The sequence below is a fragment of the Rattus norvegicus genome, chromosome 7 (genome assembly GCF_021556685.1).
Source record: "Rattus norvegicus strain SHRSP/BbbUtx chromosome 7, alternate assembly SHRSP_T2T, whole genome shotgun sequence".
NCBI classification, from domain to species: domain Eukaryota; kingdom Metazoa; phylum Chordata; class Mammalia; order Rodentia; family Muridae; genus Rattus; species Rattus norvegicus.
In genome coordinates, this window is record NC_141540.1 from 53,255,169 (window position 1) to 53,268,946 (window position 13,778).

The 13,778-nt window shown below is 36.4% G+C and overlaps 1 protein-coding gene across 29 annotated transcripts in view; it reads left to right on the forward strand.

Annotated features, from left to right (window-relative positions):
- Ppp1r12a (protein phosphatase 1, regulatory subunit 12A) overlaps positions 1-13,778 on the forward strand; it is a 110,845-nt gene that overhangs the window by 63,037 nt on the left and 34,030 nt on the right. For all 29 annotated transcript variants that reach the window (XR_015623707.1, XR_015623708.1, XR_015623715.1 and 26 more), the window contains 5 exon segments: positions 2,751-2,895; positions 8,528-8,602; positions 9,199-9,287; positions 9,424-9,581; positions 11,227-11,351. Coding sequence is in view for 12 of the 29 variants with exons in the window: in XM_087555374.1 (XP_087411500.1) it covers positions 2,751-2,895; positions 8,528-8,602; positions 9,199-9,287; positions 9,424-9,581; positions 11,227-11,351 (592 nt within the window). In the remaining 17 variants the exon portion in view is untranslated.

A 13,778-nucleotide genomic window follows, 5' to 3' on the forward strand; every position in this document is an offset into this window, starting at 1 on the left:
TTCACTAGACATTGAGAATAAAAACAACATGTAAATAGCTTGCTTTTTATTATAAAAACACTAGAATTCAAATTGCTAATACTATGATATTAAATTTATTCCATAAACATCTGCGACTATATAAGACTGTATGGTGATCAGCTAATTTCTTTGCAACAGAGTTCCGTTATGTTAGTGTGTGCACACATGCATGTGTCTATGTGGGCCTTCCTCATTAGAAATAATAAAGGAACTCTTTGCAGACTTTCTGACAGTTTTAATCTCACCTTTAGTAATGTAGGTATTTCTTAGTGGTAAAGTGCTGTAACCAGTGTTCTTATCCCTCCCTGTTTCTTTCTAGTCTAGAACGTTTTTATATTTTCCAACTCCATTAATAAGTGATATGATTATAGTAAGTTAAATAACAGTTATTCTTTACCTCAGCAGATCTACCTCTAGTAACTTTTATAGATATTCTTACACACACATAAGAACAAAGGTATGTGCTGGCAACGTAATTTGCAATAAAAGAAGAATGGCTTAATAAATTATGGTACATAGTTTCCCTGGAAGACTCTGAAGCATTTAAAACATAAGTGATAAATTTTCTTTTATATTTTAGAAAGAATGCTAGGGTTATTATGAAATTTTAAAAATTAGCTTTGTAATGAAATGTCTCCTCATGGGGTTATCAAAATCTACAGTATCATTACATTAGTAAAGTAAAACTAATTATTGGTGTTCATCATGAGAAAATGCCCTCCTTTTATGTTCTGTGCGTATCAGTTGTGTTTGTGTGTGTGTGGTACTTAGATAAATAAAATGAGAAAAGAAAGGCAGAAAGCTGTTCCAAATAGTCTTCTCCTTTCCTGCTGTCACCTTTACACCCTTCCTTTCAGCTTGATCTTGGTGCCTGTTCCTCCTGTACAGCCTTGTAACTCCACAGACCTGTCTGCGGACTGCTGCTTCTCATTTTCTCTCCATCAGAGACACTCCTTGAGTGGAGGCGCTCTTCTTGTCCTTTCTTTCTTCTTTCTTTCATTTGGGTTTGTTTTTCTTTTTTTTTTTCCAAGTGTCCTCATAGGACCTAGCATATTTAAAGCAATGTAGTTGTTGAAGATGTACATTCCTGCTTGTCTCCCCTCTACATATACTCCCAAGTACATGTTGCTCTAGAGATTAATATTATTAAAGCTCATATTTCCTAATAAGGATATGTTTATTATCTAATAGTCTAGTGTTATTTTTGCTCTATTAATAAAATCTCTGGTCATGCATATAATAGAGGAGATTTGCTTTAACATAAATCTCTGAGTTTACATTTGTTAGCCTGTTCTTTAGGTCATTGCTTTTAAATACTAATCTGTAGACAAGTACCAGGCAATATTATAAGCAGCATATAGGATTATTATAATGATTATTATTTTGAATGTAAGATTAGGGGTGGCTGGATATGGAGAACTGGCATAGTGGTACATGCCTACATTCCCTCTCCTACGGCTGGTTCCCTCCTAAGGCAGCTTCACCATGGGCTTGTCATATATGGAAAGACAGTCTCAAAACCAATAGAATGTATTTAGGTAGACCGAGCCTGAGCATGCTGATTCAGTAGTGCTATAGCTGAGCTAGAGTGTTTTTTATTAAAGCAAGTCTTAGTACGGCTCCGTTACCAAGCTAAGTTTGTAAATGGATGGCGTACCTAGATATTAATAAATAGGCTGATGTCTATTTCTTATGTTTTGGCTTGTTTTACGCAGTCTGACTCTGTAACCCAGGCTGGCAGCAGTCATCCTGCCCCAGCCACCTAAGCAGTGATTGCAGACATGAACATTCACACACAACCATCACTCCTTAACAGTAAACAGATAGTGGGGATTGTATATTAGCTGTCACTGCCACCTCCTGTAGGTAAGAAGACCTTCTCAAGTTCACCATCTTGGACAGTCAGGTAAAAGTATTCCAGATTGCTGATGTAAAGCCTCGTTTGCCTGTGTGTGGGCTGCGCTATGTGCAATTTATAGGTTCATTATGAGAACATAATTTTTGAGTAAAACAAAGGTTGGTGTCAATATGCAGTTAGAAAGGCATGCTAATTTATGTAACTTTGCTTAGTATTAAAGTTTATTCCTATTTTATAGCTTGTCGGTGATTTGAATATCTGCTTTCTACTGCTGCAAAATATAAGACTCGATGCCCTTGAAATAAGTGTTTCGCTTTGTTTGTTTCTAACCATCAAGTATCAGTTTCTTTTGAAAATTTTTTGTAGCAATCATAAAGGTACACAAAACTTCCATAAACCATTTCCTCAAGTTCAAAGTAACCAAGTATTACAAAATAAGCTTCTTGGATCCTGGTATATTTTTAGGCCACATTTGGTCTGAGATGATGTATCATCTGGACTCTAAAGATAGCTCTGGCAGTAAACAAGCGTATATACATATTGATCCATTGTGCTGAATCTTAATTTTGAAACTGGGCTTTTCCACGAAAATTTTTACTTGCAAGTGATACTAACAAAAATTAATTGGTGTCATATCAAACTATAAGTCAGGGTATTAGGAATTAATTAAAACCTCCTTATTGTGGCAATGACTCAAGAGTCTAATGTAGATTATCGCTACTTGCCCACTTAATTCATTAAGAGGAGGAGGAATTAGAAGTCTCAAAAGAATTAAACGCAAATTGTGGTTAAATTGCATGGTAGAAGGCTACTGATCATGTTTGTTAATTTCAGATTTTAATGATTATCTAATTCACTGTAATTTCTTTAGACTTTTAATACAGGCAGGCTATGATGTTAATATTAAAGATTATGATGGCTGGACACCTCTTCATGCTGCAGCTCACTGGGGTAAAGAAGAAGCATGTCGGATTTTAGTGGACAATCTGTGTGATATGGAGACGGTCAACAAAGTGGTAGGCCTTTAAACATATTAAAAACACCACATGTAAAAGAGGAATTATGTGATCTCTATCTACTGTCCATCATTAATTCACTTACTAACTTTTAACTTGTTTTAGCTTCCAGATGAGTTGTTTATGGCTCTGTTCTACAGAAATGAGAGTTAGGATTCTTTGAGTAATTATACTATCATGCTTATACAAAACATTTGAGTACTTGCATAGCTACTGTATTTTTAGGTACACATAAACAAATGAATTACATGTCTCTGTAAATACTTGCTACCATCAGTAGAAGCTGGAACAGTGTACCAGGGTGTTTCTGATTCTGTTTGGTTGAGTCTTTAGGGCTTGCGCTCATTGGTTGGTTGGTTGGTTGGTTGGTTGGTTGGTTGGTTGGTTGGTTGGTTGGTTGGTTGGTTTTGAGACAGGGTCTCATACAAAGCTGGCCTTGACTTCAACTCCCAAGCACCCACCAAGCTGATGGTAATCTCACTATCCTGCACACGGTAGTTAAGTGACAGTGGATAGTGAAACAATATTATTGAGGTTCAGCATTTACAAAAAAATTCAATGAGTAAATGATTTCCTTAATGATTCTTAATTGCATAAAGGAAATGAGGGAAGAAATATTTGCTATGCTATACATCATTTTTATGGAATCAAGTTACCAAGTTTTTTAGATCACTTTTCCCTTTCAAATAGTATTCTTTTACCAGGATTGCTAGTTAGTCTGCTCCATGACGGTAAACAGGCTTCATATACTCACAGTTGAAAGCTTACAGGATGTGTTCTGACTGTTACCATCTCCACTCTGGTCTACATTCAGCTTCCTTCCAGTGTCCTTACAGGACACCTCTTCACGCACATTGCTAGTACTGAAAATTAACGGTTTATTTGACACTAGTGGTTTTCAGAGAACACTAGAAGGGAGGTTTGGGGGGCTTTTTTGTTTTGTTTTGTTGTTTTGTTTTGTTTTGTTGTTGTCATTGTTGTTTTATGAATTGAAATAGTTTTCCAAAAAGAATATATAACTTCTGACTATGAACACACTATTTTTCCCTGGCTGGATTAGTGTTCTCCATAGAAATATGTAAGACTTAATCTGTATGAGAAAAATTATTTAATTTTGCCTTTGGCCTATATTTATCTTCTTAGGTATAACTCATAATTATGCACTAGGAGACAGGAAAATAAAATCTTCTTCCATAAATTTGAGTTAGTATTAGACCAGCTTCTTCTGTCATCTTGAATTTTTATCTTGTATTCCTGTTAATAGCTCTGTAAATGACTTTGAGATCCCTGTGTCTCATATTCTGTCCTGTCCCACCCTCTTACCAGTCCCCAGGGACTGTGTGTGCACATTTAAGGATGTGCTCTGAGAAGCTGAATTTCCTTAAAGCCTCACTATGAGGGGCTTTCTTTCAGTTTTCTGTTTCTCTACACTGTTTATTTTTATTTGTACAAATATTTCTTTTATAAAATATCCAAACCTTTATCTAAATATAATTTCTTTTAAAAATGTAGGACTTCATAAACATAATAGACATAAGATAGAATTTTAAATGCTTTTTACTGTGTTTAATCATAGTTTTCAAGTTTCTTTATTAAATCCAATAATTGCACAACTTTCCTTTGTGAGTTAAGCTGTTTTCTCTGTTTCTTTGGTTTTGCTTAATTTTTTCTTTTTAGATTTTTATTTTATGTATATAAATGTTTTGCCTGCATATATATATATGTATGCATCCCATACATGCCTGGTGCCTGCACAGGTCAAAAAATGCTGTCAGATCTTCTGGAACTGGAGTTATAGATGGTTGTGAGCCACCATGTGGCTGTTGGGAATGGAAGTCAAATCCTCTGCAAAGGCAACAAGTACTCTTAACTACTGGGCCACCTCGCTAATCAGTCTTCTCTGTTTCTACTGATTGCACTTAAAAATAGTGTGTCATGGTGTATCTGTTTGCCTCCCCCTCCTCCACTTTAAACAGGGTCTCTACATAGCTCTGGCTATCCTGGAACTCACTCTGTAGACAGGCTTGCCTTGAACTCAGATATCTCTGTCTGTCTCTGCCTCCCAAATCCTAGGATTAAAGGCATGTGACACCAATTTCAGAACCTTTTCCTTTTTGAGAAAGTACTTTCTATAATAGTTCAAGACTATCTTCAGCTCACAATCTGTTCAAACTGACCTCTCTTCTACCATAGACTTTCTGGTGCTAGGATTACAGAGGTGAACCCCATATATGGCATACCTTATGTTTAATTAGAACAGCTCGTTCTGTGCCAATTGTGTAAGCCTACTATATGAATTTACCGTGTTATTTCATTCTTAAGAATTATCTCTATGGGTTGGGGATTTAGCTCAGTGGTAGAGCACTTGCCTAGCAAGCGCAAGGCCCTGGGTTCAGTCCCCAGCTCCGAAAAAAAGAAAAAAGAAAAAAAAAAAAAAAAGAATTACCTTTATATGAGTGGGTGTTTGGCTGCATGCATGTCTGTACACATATATGAACAAAGCCCAAGGAGGCCAGAAGAAGTAATTGGACCTTCTGAAACTGGAGCTGTAGATAGTTGTGAGTCACCATGTGGGTTCTGCAATTTGAGCTTGTTTCCCATGTTAGAGCAGTCAGTGTCATCTCAGAGGGTCCCTTTCGTTAGTAATCTGTTAACCAAACCTTTGAAAACATGAAATAAATGTTCTTAAAGTACTATGAGTATTTACGTGAATTAACTAACAGTCAAAAAGGTTAGGGCTTCCATACATGCCAACATGCATATGCATGTTCAAACTCTACACATTGATTTTTTTTTTAAAAAGGAAAATATGATATGTGGGAATAATAATAATATAGAAAATATATGAATTCTATAAAATCAATAAAAATTTCTACATGGAAGTTGATGTTCAAAAAGTAAATAGAAATTTTTTTCAAGTTTTTACCTTTTCTGCAAACTATAAATTATCATTTAAGCTCTTAATATTGATTTTAAATATAAAAACTTGTTTTGTTGGCTTATTAAAATATTTTTTATAAGACTGTACCTATTATTTCTCCTTTAATATCAAGGATAATACTTACTGGAATTTCTATCAAGGCTCAATGATGAGAGCGTAAGTTATTAGCTTGATGTGCAGGTTTAAGTATTTCTGCCACTAATGAGCAGAGGTGTTTGTTTTCCATCATGACCCTGCCTGACCTCATTCTTTCTTGCTGTGAAATCAGATTATACGTTCCAGCAGTACAGGCCTAGGTTGCATCCCCCTACCTCCCTCCAGCAATACAGACCTAGGTCTCAACACCCCCCCACCCCACCCCCTTCCAGCAGTACAGACCTAGGTCGCATCCTCCCCTCCCCCATTCTCTAGTCAATTATACAGAACAATGAAAATCATAATTTTTGTACCAGCTAACTTCACTAGTAGTTCCACCAAAGACTATAAAGGAAATTAGGTCTGCAAAAGTATTTCTTTTAAAATGTGAGGAAAAAAAATACAGAGCTGATAAAGTAGATTGAAGCCATGTCCTTGATAGATCTGTGGCTTTGCTAATTAGTAGGTATATTGAACTGATTTTCAACCAGCTTGATCTGTTCCTGTGATTTGACAGGAGCACCTACTTTTCAGTATCTCGTCACTGTGTCCTTAGCTCTTCATACGTGCTTAATCTGACTGAGCTGCTCACTCTCCTGGGCTTGTATTCCAGTAGTAAAGCCAAAGGCACATGATGACACTGGCAAGCCTTAACGTACTCAGAGCCTCACTAAGTTTCTTAATGTCTTAACAGCCTGCAGGAAAGTCATGGCTATGTGATTGGTACATGTTGCTGGGTGGTGGAGCTGTGCAGATTAAATTGGAAATTTTTGTTTATTGCCCACATTTTACTATTGAGTTTTTATTCTTGATCAGCTGCTGTTTGAGCCATTAATGAAGGGAGAAAATGAAAAGAAAGGTTAATAAGGGAACCGTTTCTAACTATTAAAAAAGAGAAATTAAAAGAACCTTTTTTCATTTAACTGCTGCAAAAATATAATTGCAATTCAAAATTCATGATAGTATTTTAGTCGTAAGAGTTGGTAAATTTTTAAGGAATAATTTGAGTTATTTGAGCATCAGAGCATGATCTTGAGTCTGTAATAACGTGATTTTAAATACAAGCTGCATTAGACTAGAGAGTTTCTAAAATTTTAGAACTAATTGTCCAAGAACTACAATATGCCAAAATTGAAATTAACATGCTACTTAAAATTCTGAGTCAGGGGGGTTGGGGATTTAGCTCAGTGGTAGAGCGCTTAAGGCCCTGGGTTCGGTCCCCAGCTCCAAAAAAAAAAAGAAAAAAAAATTCTGAGTCAGTTGTTTTATAATACGGTTTGTTTTTTGTTTTTTTTTTTTTAAATTCAATTTAATTCTCAGCTTCTAAGGCTGAAATGGGACAAGAGAGTTGTTGAGCTTTGTCCCTGGTTGGGTTAGAGGAAGCAGATTTTAAAGGGATTAATTTTACTACCACAGGGAATAAAAATAGATGGATAAATGTTGCTTTGAAGTAATTTTTAAAAACTAAGCATTACAGGGCTGGGGATTTAGCTCAGTGGTAGAGCGCTTGCCTAGGAAGCGCAAGGCCCTGGGTTCGGTCCCCAGCTCCGAAAAAAAGAACCAAAAAAAAAAAAAAAAACTAAGCATTACTTGAGGCTACTGCATATGCACACACACATGCATGTACACCTGCATGTATCCACACATCTTTAATCAAGTTTTAGAAAATAATCAAGTTAAAAGGCCTTGAAACCTAGTTACCACATCATTCCACTTTGAACATGGAAATTGCCCACAAACAAAACAAGCAAGCAGACAAAGCAATTCTGTGCAGCAGTGTTTGTGGCGGTGCTTCTTTACTGTTATTTGTGTGCATGTGTCTGAGTATGTGCAGTTCAGTGGGTGCATTTGAGTGTAAGCTATGAGCAGCAGACCCCATAGAACTGAGTTACAAACAGCCATCAAGTGTGAATCCAAGGAACTTGGGTTCTCTGCAGGAGCTGTCCTGCTCTTAAACCATAGAGCATTTATGTTAGGCATAAAACCAAAGCATATGGATGGCTTAGATGAGCAGAATGAGCGCATTCACGGCATTGTATTTTCCAGTAAAGGGAGTGAAGTAGGCATATGTGTCATTACATAGATGAATCTCACAGCATAGGAAGTAAAAGAAGCCTATCACAAAGAATGTCTGAAAGGGTATTGTGCAGTTTGATTCATGTAAAGTATTCATCAGCAGACATAGACATAAGGTAGGCTAGCGGTTGCTGTGGGTTAGAAGAACTGGGAAGATGGTAGACTAGAATAAAAGATAAGCGTCTTCTTCTGAGGGTGACAGAGTGCTGTTGCAGAGGTGGGCGGGGCCACTGGGCTCACTGGCCTCACCTAGCTTACTTGGTGAGCTCCAGGCCTACAGGAGACCCTGTCTGTAAGACAGAGATTGAGACAGATGTGAACTCTTCATGTATGCTCACACACATACACATATACCTACATAGACACAAATGTGTCAGTGTATACACACTCTGTGTTATCTGTGTAATTAGTAAGAATTGTTTATGTCATTTTATGATATACTGACTTTTTTACTGTTACTACTTCTCATTTCCTGTCTAGGGCCAAACAGCCTTTGATGTAGCAGATGAAGACATTTTGGGATATCTAGAGGAGTTGCAAAAAAAACAAAATCTGGTATGTTTAATTGCTAAAAATGTTTACATTAATGAATTCTTCATAGCTTTGCATTTCAAGCAGTTGCAATGTTCTGGTGATGTTTCTTATTTCTTACTCTTAGTAATCAAACAAAATGACAGGGGGCTTGTCTATGGGGTGGTAGTGGTAGGTCGCTCATATGTTGGTTGCCTATTTCTGTCTTACTTTTTAAAAACTGAGTATTTATTGCATGTTTTTCTAATATCCTAAGACAACATGCTTAAAGGTGTTAGAGTAAACTCTGAGTTTATAATAGCAGGCCCAAAGAGATAAGGAGTTTCATTGCTAGGAGACAGACTCCATGTAAGTCACTATCAGAACCACTGGAAGTAGATAGTGGGCCCTGATTGCTTTGTAAACTGAAGTTAAAGGAGTTGCATTTTTTTTTATTGTTGGATAGAATTACTGGATTGTGTTGTTGTTTCTAAATTGCCAAGTGTTTTTCAAGCTTTTCATTTGCAGCTAAAATTGAGATCTTTTTCTAATGTCAGGTTTTAAAACTTTGTTCTCTTTATGCTTTGTACTTTGCTAATTCCTGTTACCCTTCTTTTTCCTTTACATAATTGTGGGTGAAGCTCCATAGTGAAAAGCGGGATAAGAAATCTCCACTGATTGAATCAACAGCAAATATGGAAAATAATCAACCACAGAAGACTTTTAAAAAGTAAGTTATAAGCAGGATTCATTACTGTTATGAATGGGTTAACACAATGGCCACTGGAACTACTGTTTTGGGTCTGAAGGAAAATAGTAATGTATTTCAACTGTTCATGTTTTAAATCAGTGTTTTCCTTTCATAGCAAGGAAACGTTGATTATTGAGCCAGAGAAAAATGCATCTCGAATCGAGTCTCTGGAGCAAGAAAAGGCTGATGAGGAGGAGGAAGGCAAGAAGGATGAGTCCAGCTGCTCCAGTGAGGAGGATGAGGAGGATGACTCCGAGTCCGAAGCGGAGACAGGTACGACTGGAAGAGTGCACTAGTTGTAATTGTACTGTTCTTGTGGTTTGAAGGAAGGTAAGGATAGGCTTCTGTTTTATGCTTTGGTACAGATTTGCTACTTAGTATCTGTTGAGTCTATATTGGTGGGTGACCTGTAAGTTTATTGCTGTCTACTTGTCAGGAGACTGGGGCTCACCTTGCCGTTGTTTAGATTTGAAGAAGATGCAGGGGCTGATCAGAATGTCCTAGGACTCCTATCGGAGGGCACAGATAGAGTTTCCGGGGTTTCCCAGCAGCTAAAGAACACATCTACTGATTATTGTGATTGACTAGCCTAAAAGGCTACCTCTATCTGAACTCCCCACATTCTCCCTAAGAAACGGTCAAGGAGAGGAGGAGAGGGCTGCTGCAACAAGTTACTTTCCTGAGAGGCTATGGAGTAATTTGTTTGTTTTAAAACAGTTGAAGATACTTCTAAGTATATAATACAACAAACACTCTCATTCTAAGATTTCAGGTGTAATAGCTACTGAAGCTCAATCATACTTCAAATTTTTCTTTTAGTAAAAATAAATACTATCTATATACAGTTTTCTTTAACATGTATCTTGGCTTTTCTTTTCTTCCTTCCAAAAAGGCAATTATGAGGGTTAAATAAATTTTTAGATTGTGTATAATATACTCAAGTAATATGTAACAACTATACTGTAATACAGAAGTCATAATATTGATAATATTTACTTAATGAGCCGAATGGTTGTACTGAGTTTATTATTTGTTCTAGAGTGGAAACTTGATGCAGTTAAAATATTTGACGTGTTTTTTCACTGCTTGATTTATCTCCAGTGCCTACAACAGTGCTGGAAATATAGGGACAATGGGTATTCTTTTGTAATAACACCCTATTAAAGTAGATTATATCTAGAAAGATGAAATTGTTCATATTTAACTTCAAATTTCTTAGAAGCAAGAAAGTTCTCTGGAACACTTAGACATATTGACATGACTGTAAGTTAATTGTTGCCAGAAATATTTTTTTAGATTTCTTAGAATAATGGTCTTCAACAAGTTATTTACTGAGTACTTAGAAAATTCATGGTTATTGTAAGATTTTTATTTATATTGATAAGTATTCAAAATTGAAATGTGAGTTAAGATTCATCCTCTAGTTTCAAGAGTTACAGAAGTTAGGTTCTATCTGTACCCTTCGTTCTCAAATAGGTTTTGGGTTTTGTTTTGTTTTTAGTTTTTAGTTATAAAAATGGAGCATACTTAGAGACAGATTTCTAAAAACTCCTTTTAAATTCTACCAGTTGGGCTAGAAAAAGACTCAGCAGATAAAAGTGAGAGTACTGGGATTTAGAGCTCCACAACCCATAGTAGAGAAGCCAGGCAGGCATGGTGGGTACGTGGGATGCAGTCTTTGGGAGGCAGTCAGAGTCCTAGGGCAGACCAGCCAGCTAGACCAACTGGAGTTAGTAGACTTCAGGTTCGCAGAGACACTTTGCATGATGTTGGCTTTGGGCCTCTGCACATATGAACATATACTCAAACAAGTAATTTTTTTTAAAAAAAATATGTTTGCAAAAAGTAATAAGGAAGGAGCCACAGAAGCCAAATTCTTGTAGAGTCTTAACTGGTAACTGTGTTTTGTTTTGAATAGATAAGACAAAACCCATGGCTTCTGTAACTAATGCTCACACTGCCAGCACTCAGGCAGCTCCTGCCGCTGTGACAACACCTACTCTGTCTTCCAACCAGGGGACCCCTACATCACCTGTTAAAAAGGTAAGCCAGAACTGTTAGTAAACCACCCCGTGGTCTGCTTAAGTACCATTTGCACTAACTGGTGAAAATAGTTCTCAGTGTTTATAGTTGTCCTCAAAACATACCATATTTTCTGCTCTTGAATTGTAACTTTCTCTGAACCATGGTATAGTGTCTTTTTTGCCTTTTACAATTGATAGTAATTTGATATTATAATGAATTATTAACAAATGTTAGTTATTAATTAAAGTATGGCAGGAAATCCAAAGCTTCTCTATAATATTAAGATTGATGGGTACAGTGGACATTTTTAGTTCCATTGTCTTTGAGACACTTAAGTTTTGTATGCTTTGTTTCTTTTAACCAGAAGTGTATACTGGTAATTTCTCACCCCAGAAAGTACAGCATGGAAAGTCAGTGGGGGCCCAAGCTAGGCGAAAAGCCATAATCTAGATTTCATTTTCCATCTTGTACAAGGCGCCTGGCATGCCTCTGTGAGACCCAGTAAAAGTGTGTTAGAGCACCAGGCCTCTCTCCGTGTTAGCTGTTTTCACTTTGGGAAAATTGCTGTCTTTCTTACCAAACAGAACAAAGATAAATAAAATTACTAATGTACAAGTTTGTGGAGAGGCAGAGCATACAGAGCTGAAGATAATCCCGATTGCTGACTTTGTTTCCTCCATCCCCTCCATTGTACACCAGAGCTGGGTTTTCCCAGAGCTGCGCTGCTCTTCTGAAGCGCAGTCATGGAGAGCCTTTTGCTTTGCTTTCCTAACCTTCCAGTCTCCTCACAAAGGTCTCTCTGCAGCCTGATCACCTCTAGTGAGCTCTCTTGTGCCTTTCAATGTGTAGACATTGTTTTTCTCCAGAACGTTTAAAAATGTATGGCAGAGACCATTAAACCTCATCCTGACCCTATCAGTGTGTATCTCCTGGGTACAAATGCATTGTCCTTCCCTTCCACAGTAAAATAATCAGGCTTAAGAGAGTTAACGTTGATATAGTATATACTGTTTAATCTGCATAATAGTAATTTAATTTATGCTAACTAGTAAGTATATGTATTGCACAAGGTTTCCAGATTTTTCTTCAAGTAGTATCTTTTATTGCTATCTGTGTTTTCAATCCACATGTCCTGTAAAAGTCAGACATGGTGCTTAGTTGTTGCACCTGTCTGTTGCATATCTAACAGTGTTTGCGTTGAAGGGATTTCAGACTGACTTTAATTCCTCACTGTGTTTCTACTCAGTATTGTCGTGTGCAAGTTGGTTAAAATGTGGTTTTAATTTTTTTAATTGTATATATAGGAGTTTTTTTTTTTTTAACCTGCAGAGTAAGTAAAACTCTCTTCTACAACTCTGAGATATGGAAGTGTAATTCAGTAATAGAGTATTTGTCCAGAATTCATGAAACCCTGGGTTCAGTCCCCTATACTACAAAAAATAAAATAAAGCTCAACCTAAGAAAAACCTAAGGGAAAAAAAAACATAAATTTTCAGTGCTAGAAATATATGGATGTCACTGATGCATAGTTTGAACATCAGAAAGCTATAGAAATGACTTCTTTCCTTTACTGTTCTACAACTCATGTTCTTATGACTGTAATTACATATGCTTGATAGGAATGCTCTTAAACTGTTGTAAGCATTTTGAAGACATTTGTCATGTTACCAGTACTAGCAAAGTTTATCTGAACTATATTTACATTCTATTTTACTTCTAGAACTGTCATGTACTCTTTTAGTAAATACTAAATTTCTGTTCCTTTCGTTTAGCTCTTGATTTATTGTCTATTAAGATCATAGGTTTATTTCAAGTTCTCATAAGCCCCATCTAACATCTGGGCTCTCTCTTTGGTAATTTGACTCAGCAGTTCCTTTCATAAAGATGTAAAAACCATTGCATGAACTTCTTGTGTTTCGTTTTCTTCTTTTCCAGCATACATAGCCTTAGACTTAGATCACTTCTCAGCTGACACCCAGTCACAGCTCAAAGGAGTTGGTATCTGTGTTAGCTTGATGGAATAATATTATCATTCCTGCAAAGAAAAACTTAGTTCAAATCTTAGTCTTGATTCTATAGTAAACTGAACTAAGCACACACATCTACTTCCATAATTTGTGTATTTGGAAAATATCTGTTCTCAGATTTTAACCATCATGTGACTTCCTTGAAGATCATATATACTTTGAGTTTAAATTCTTAAGCTTTTATAACCAGTTTTGTCAAAACTAAAGATATTAGTACTCAAAATCTGAATTATTTTTGCTGATAGAAGAGTCTTACAGTATGATATAACACACACACACACACATATATATATATGTATATATATATCAACTAAAAGAGAAAAAGCATATGAATAATGCCAAGCTGATAATCTGTGGGGATGTTATGATTGAAACCATCAGCTTGGTCTAGGAATACAGCTTAACAACAGACTCTTCT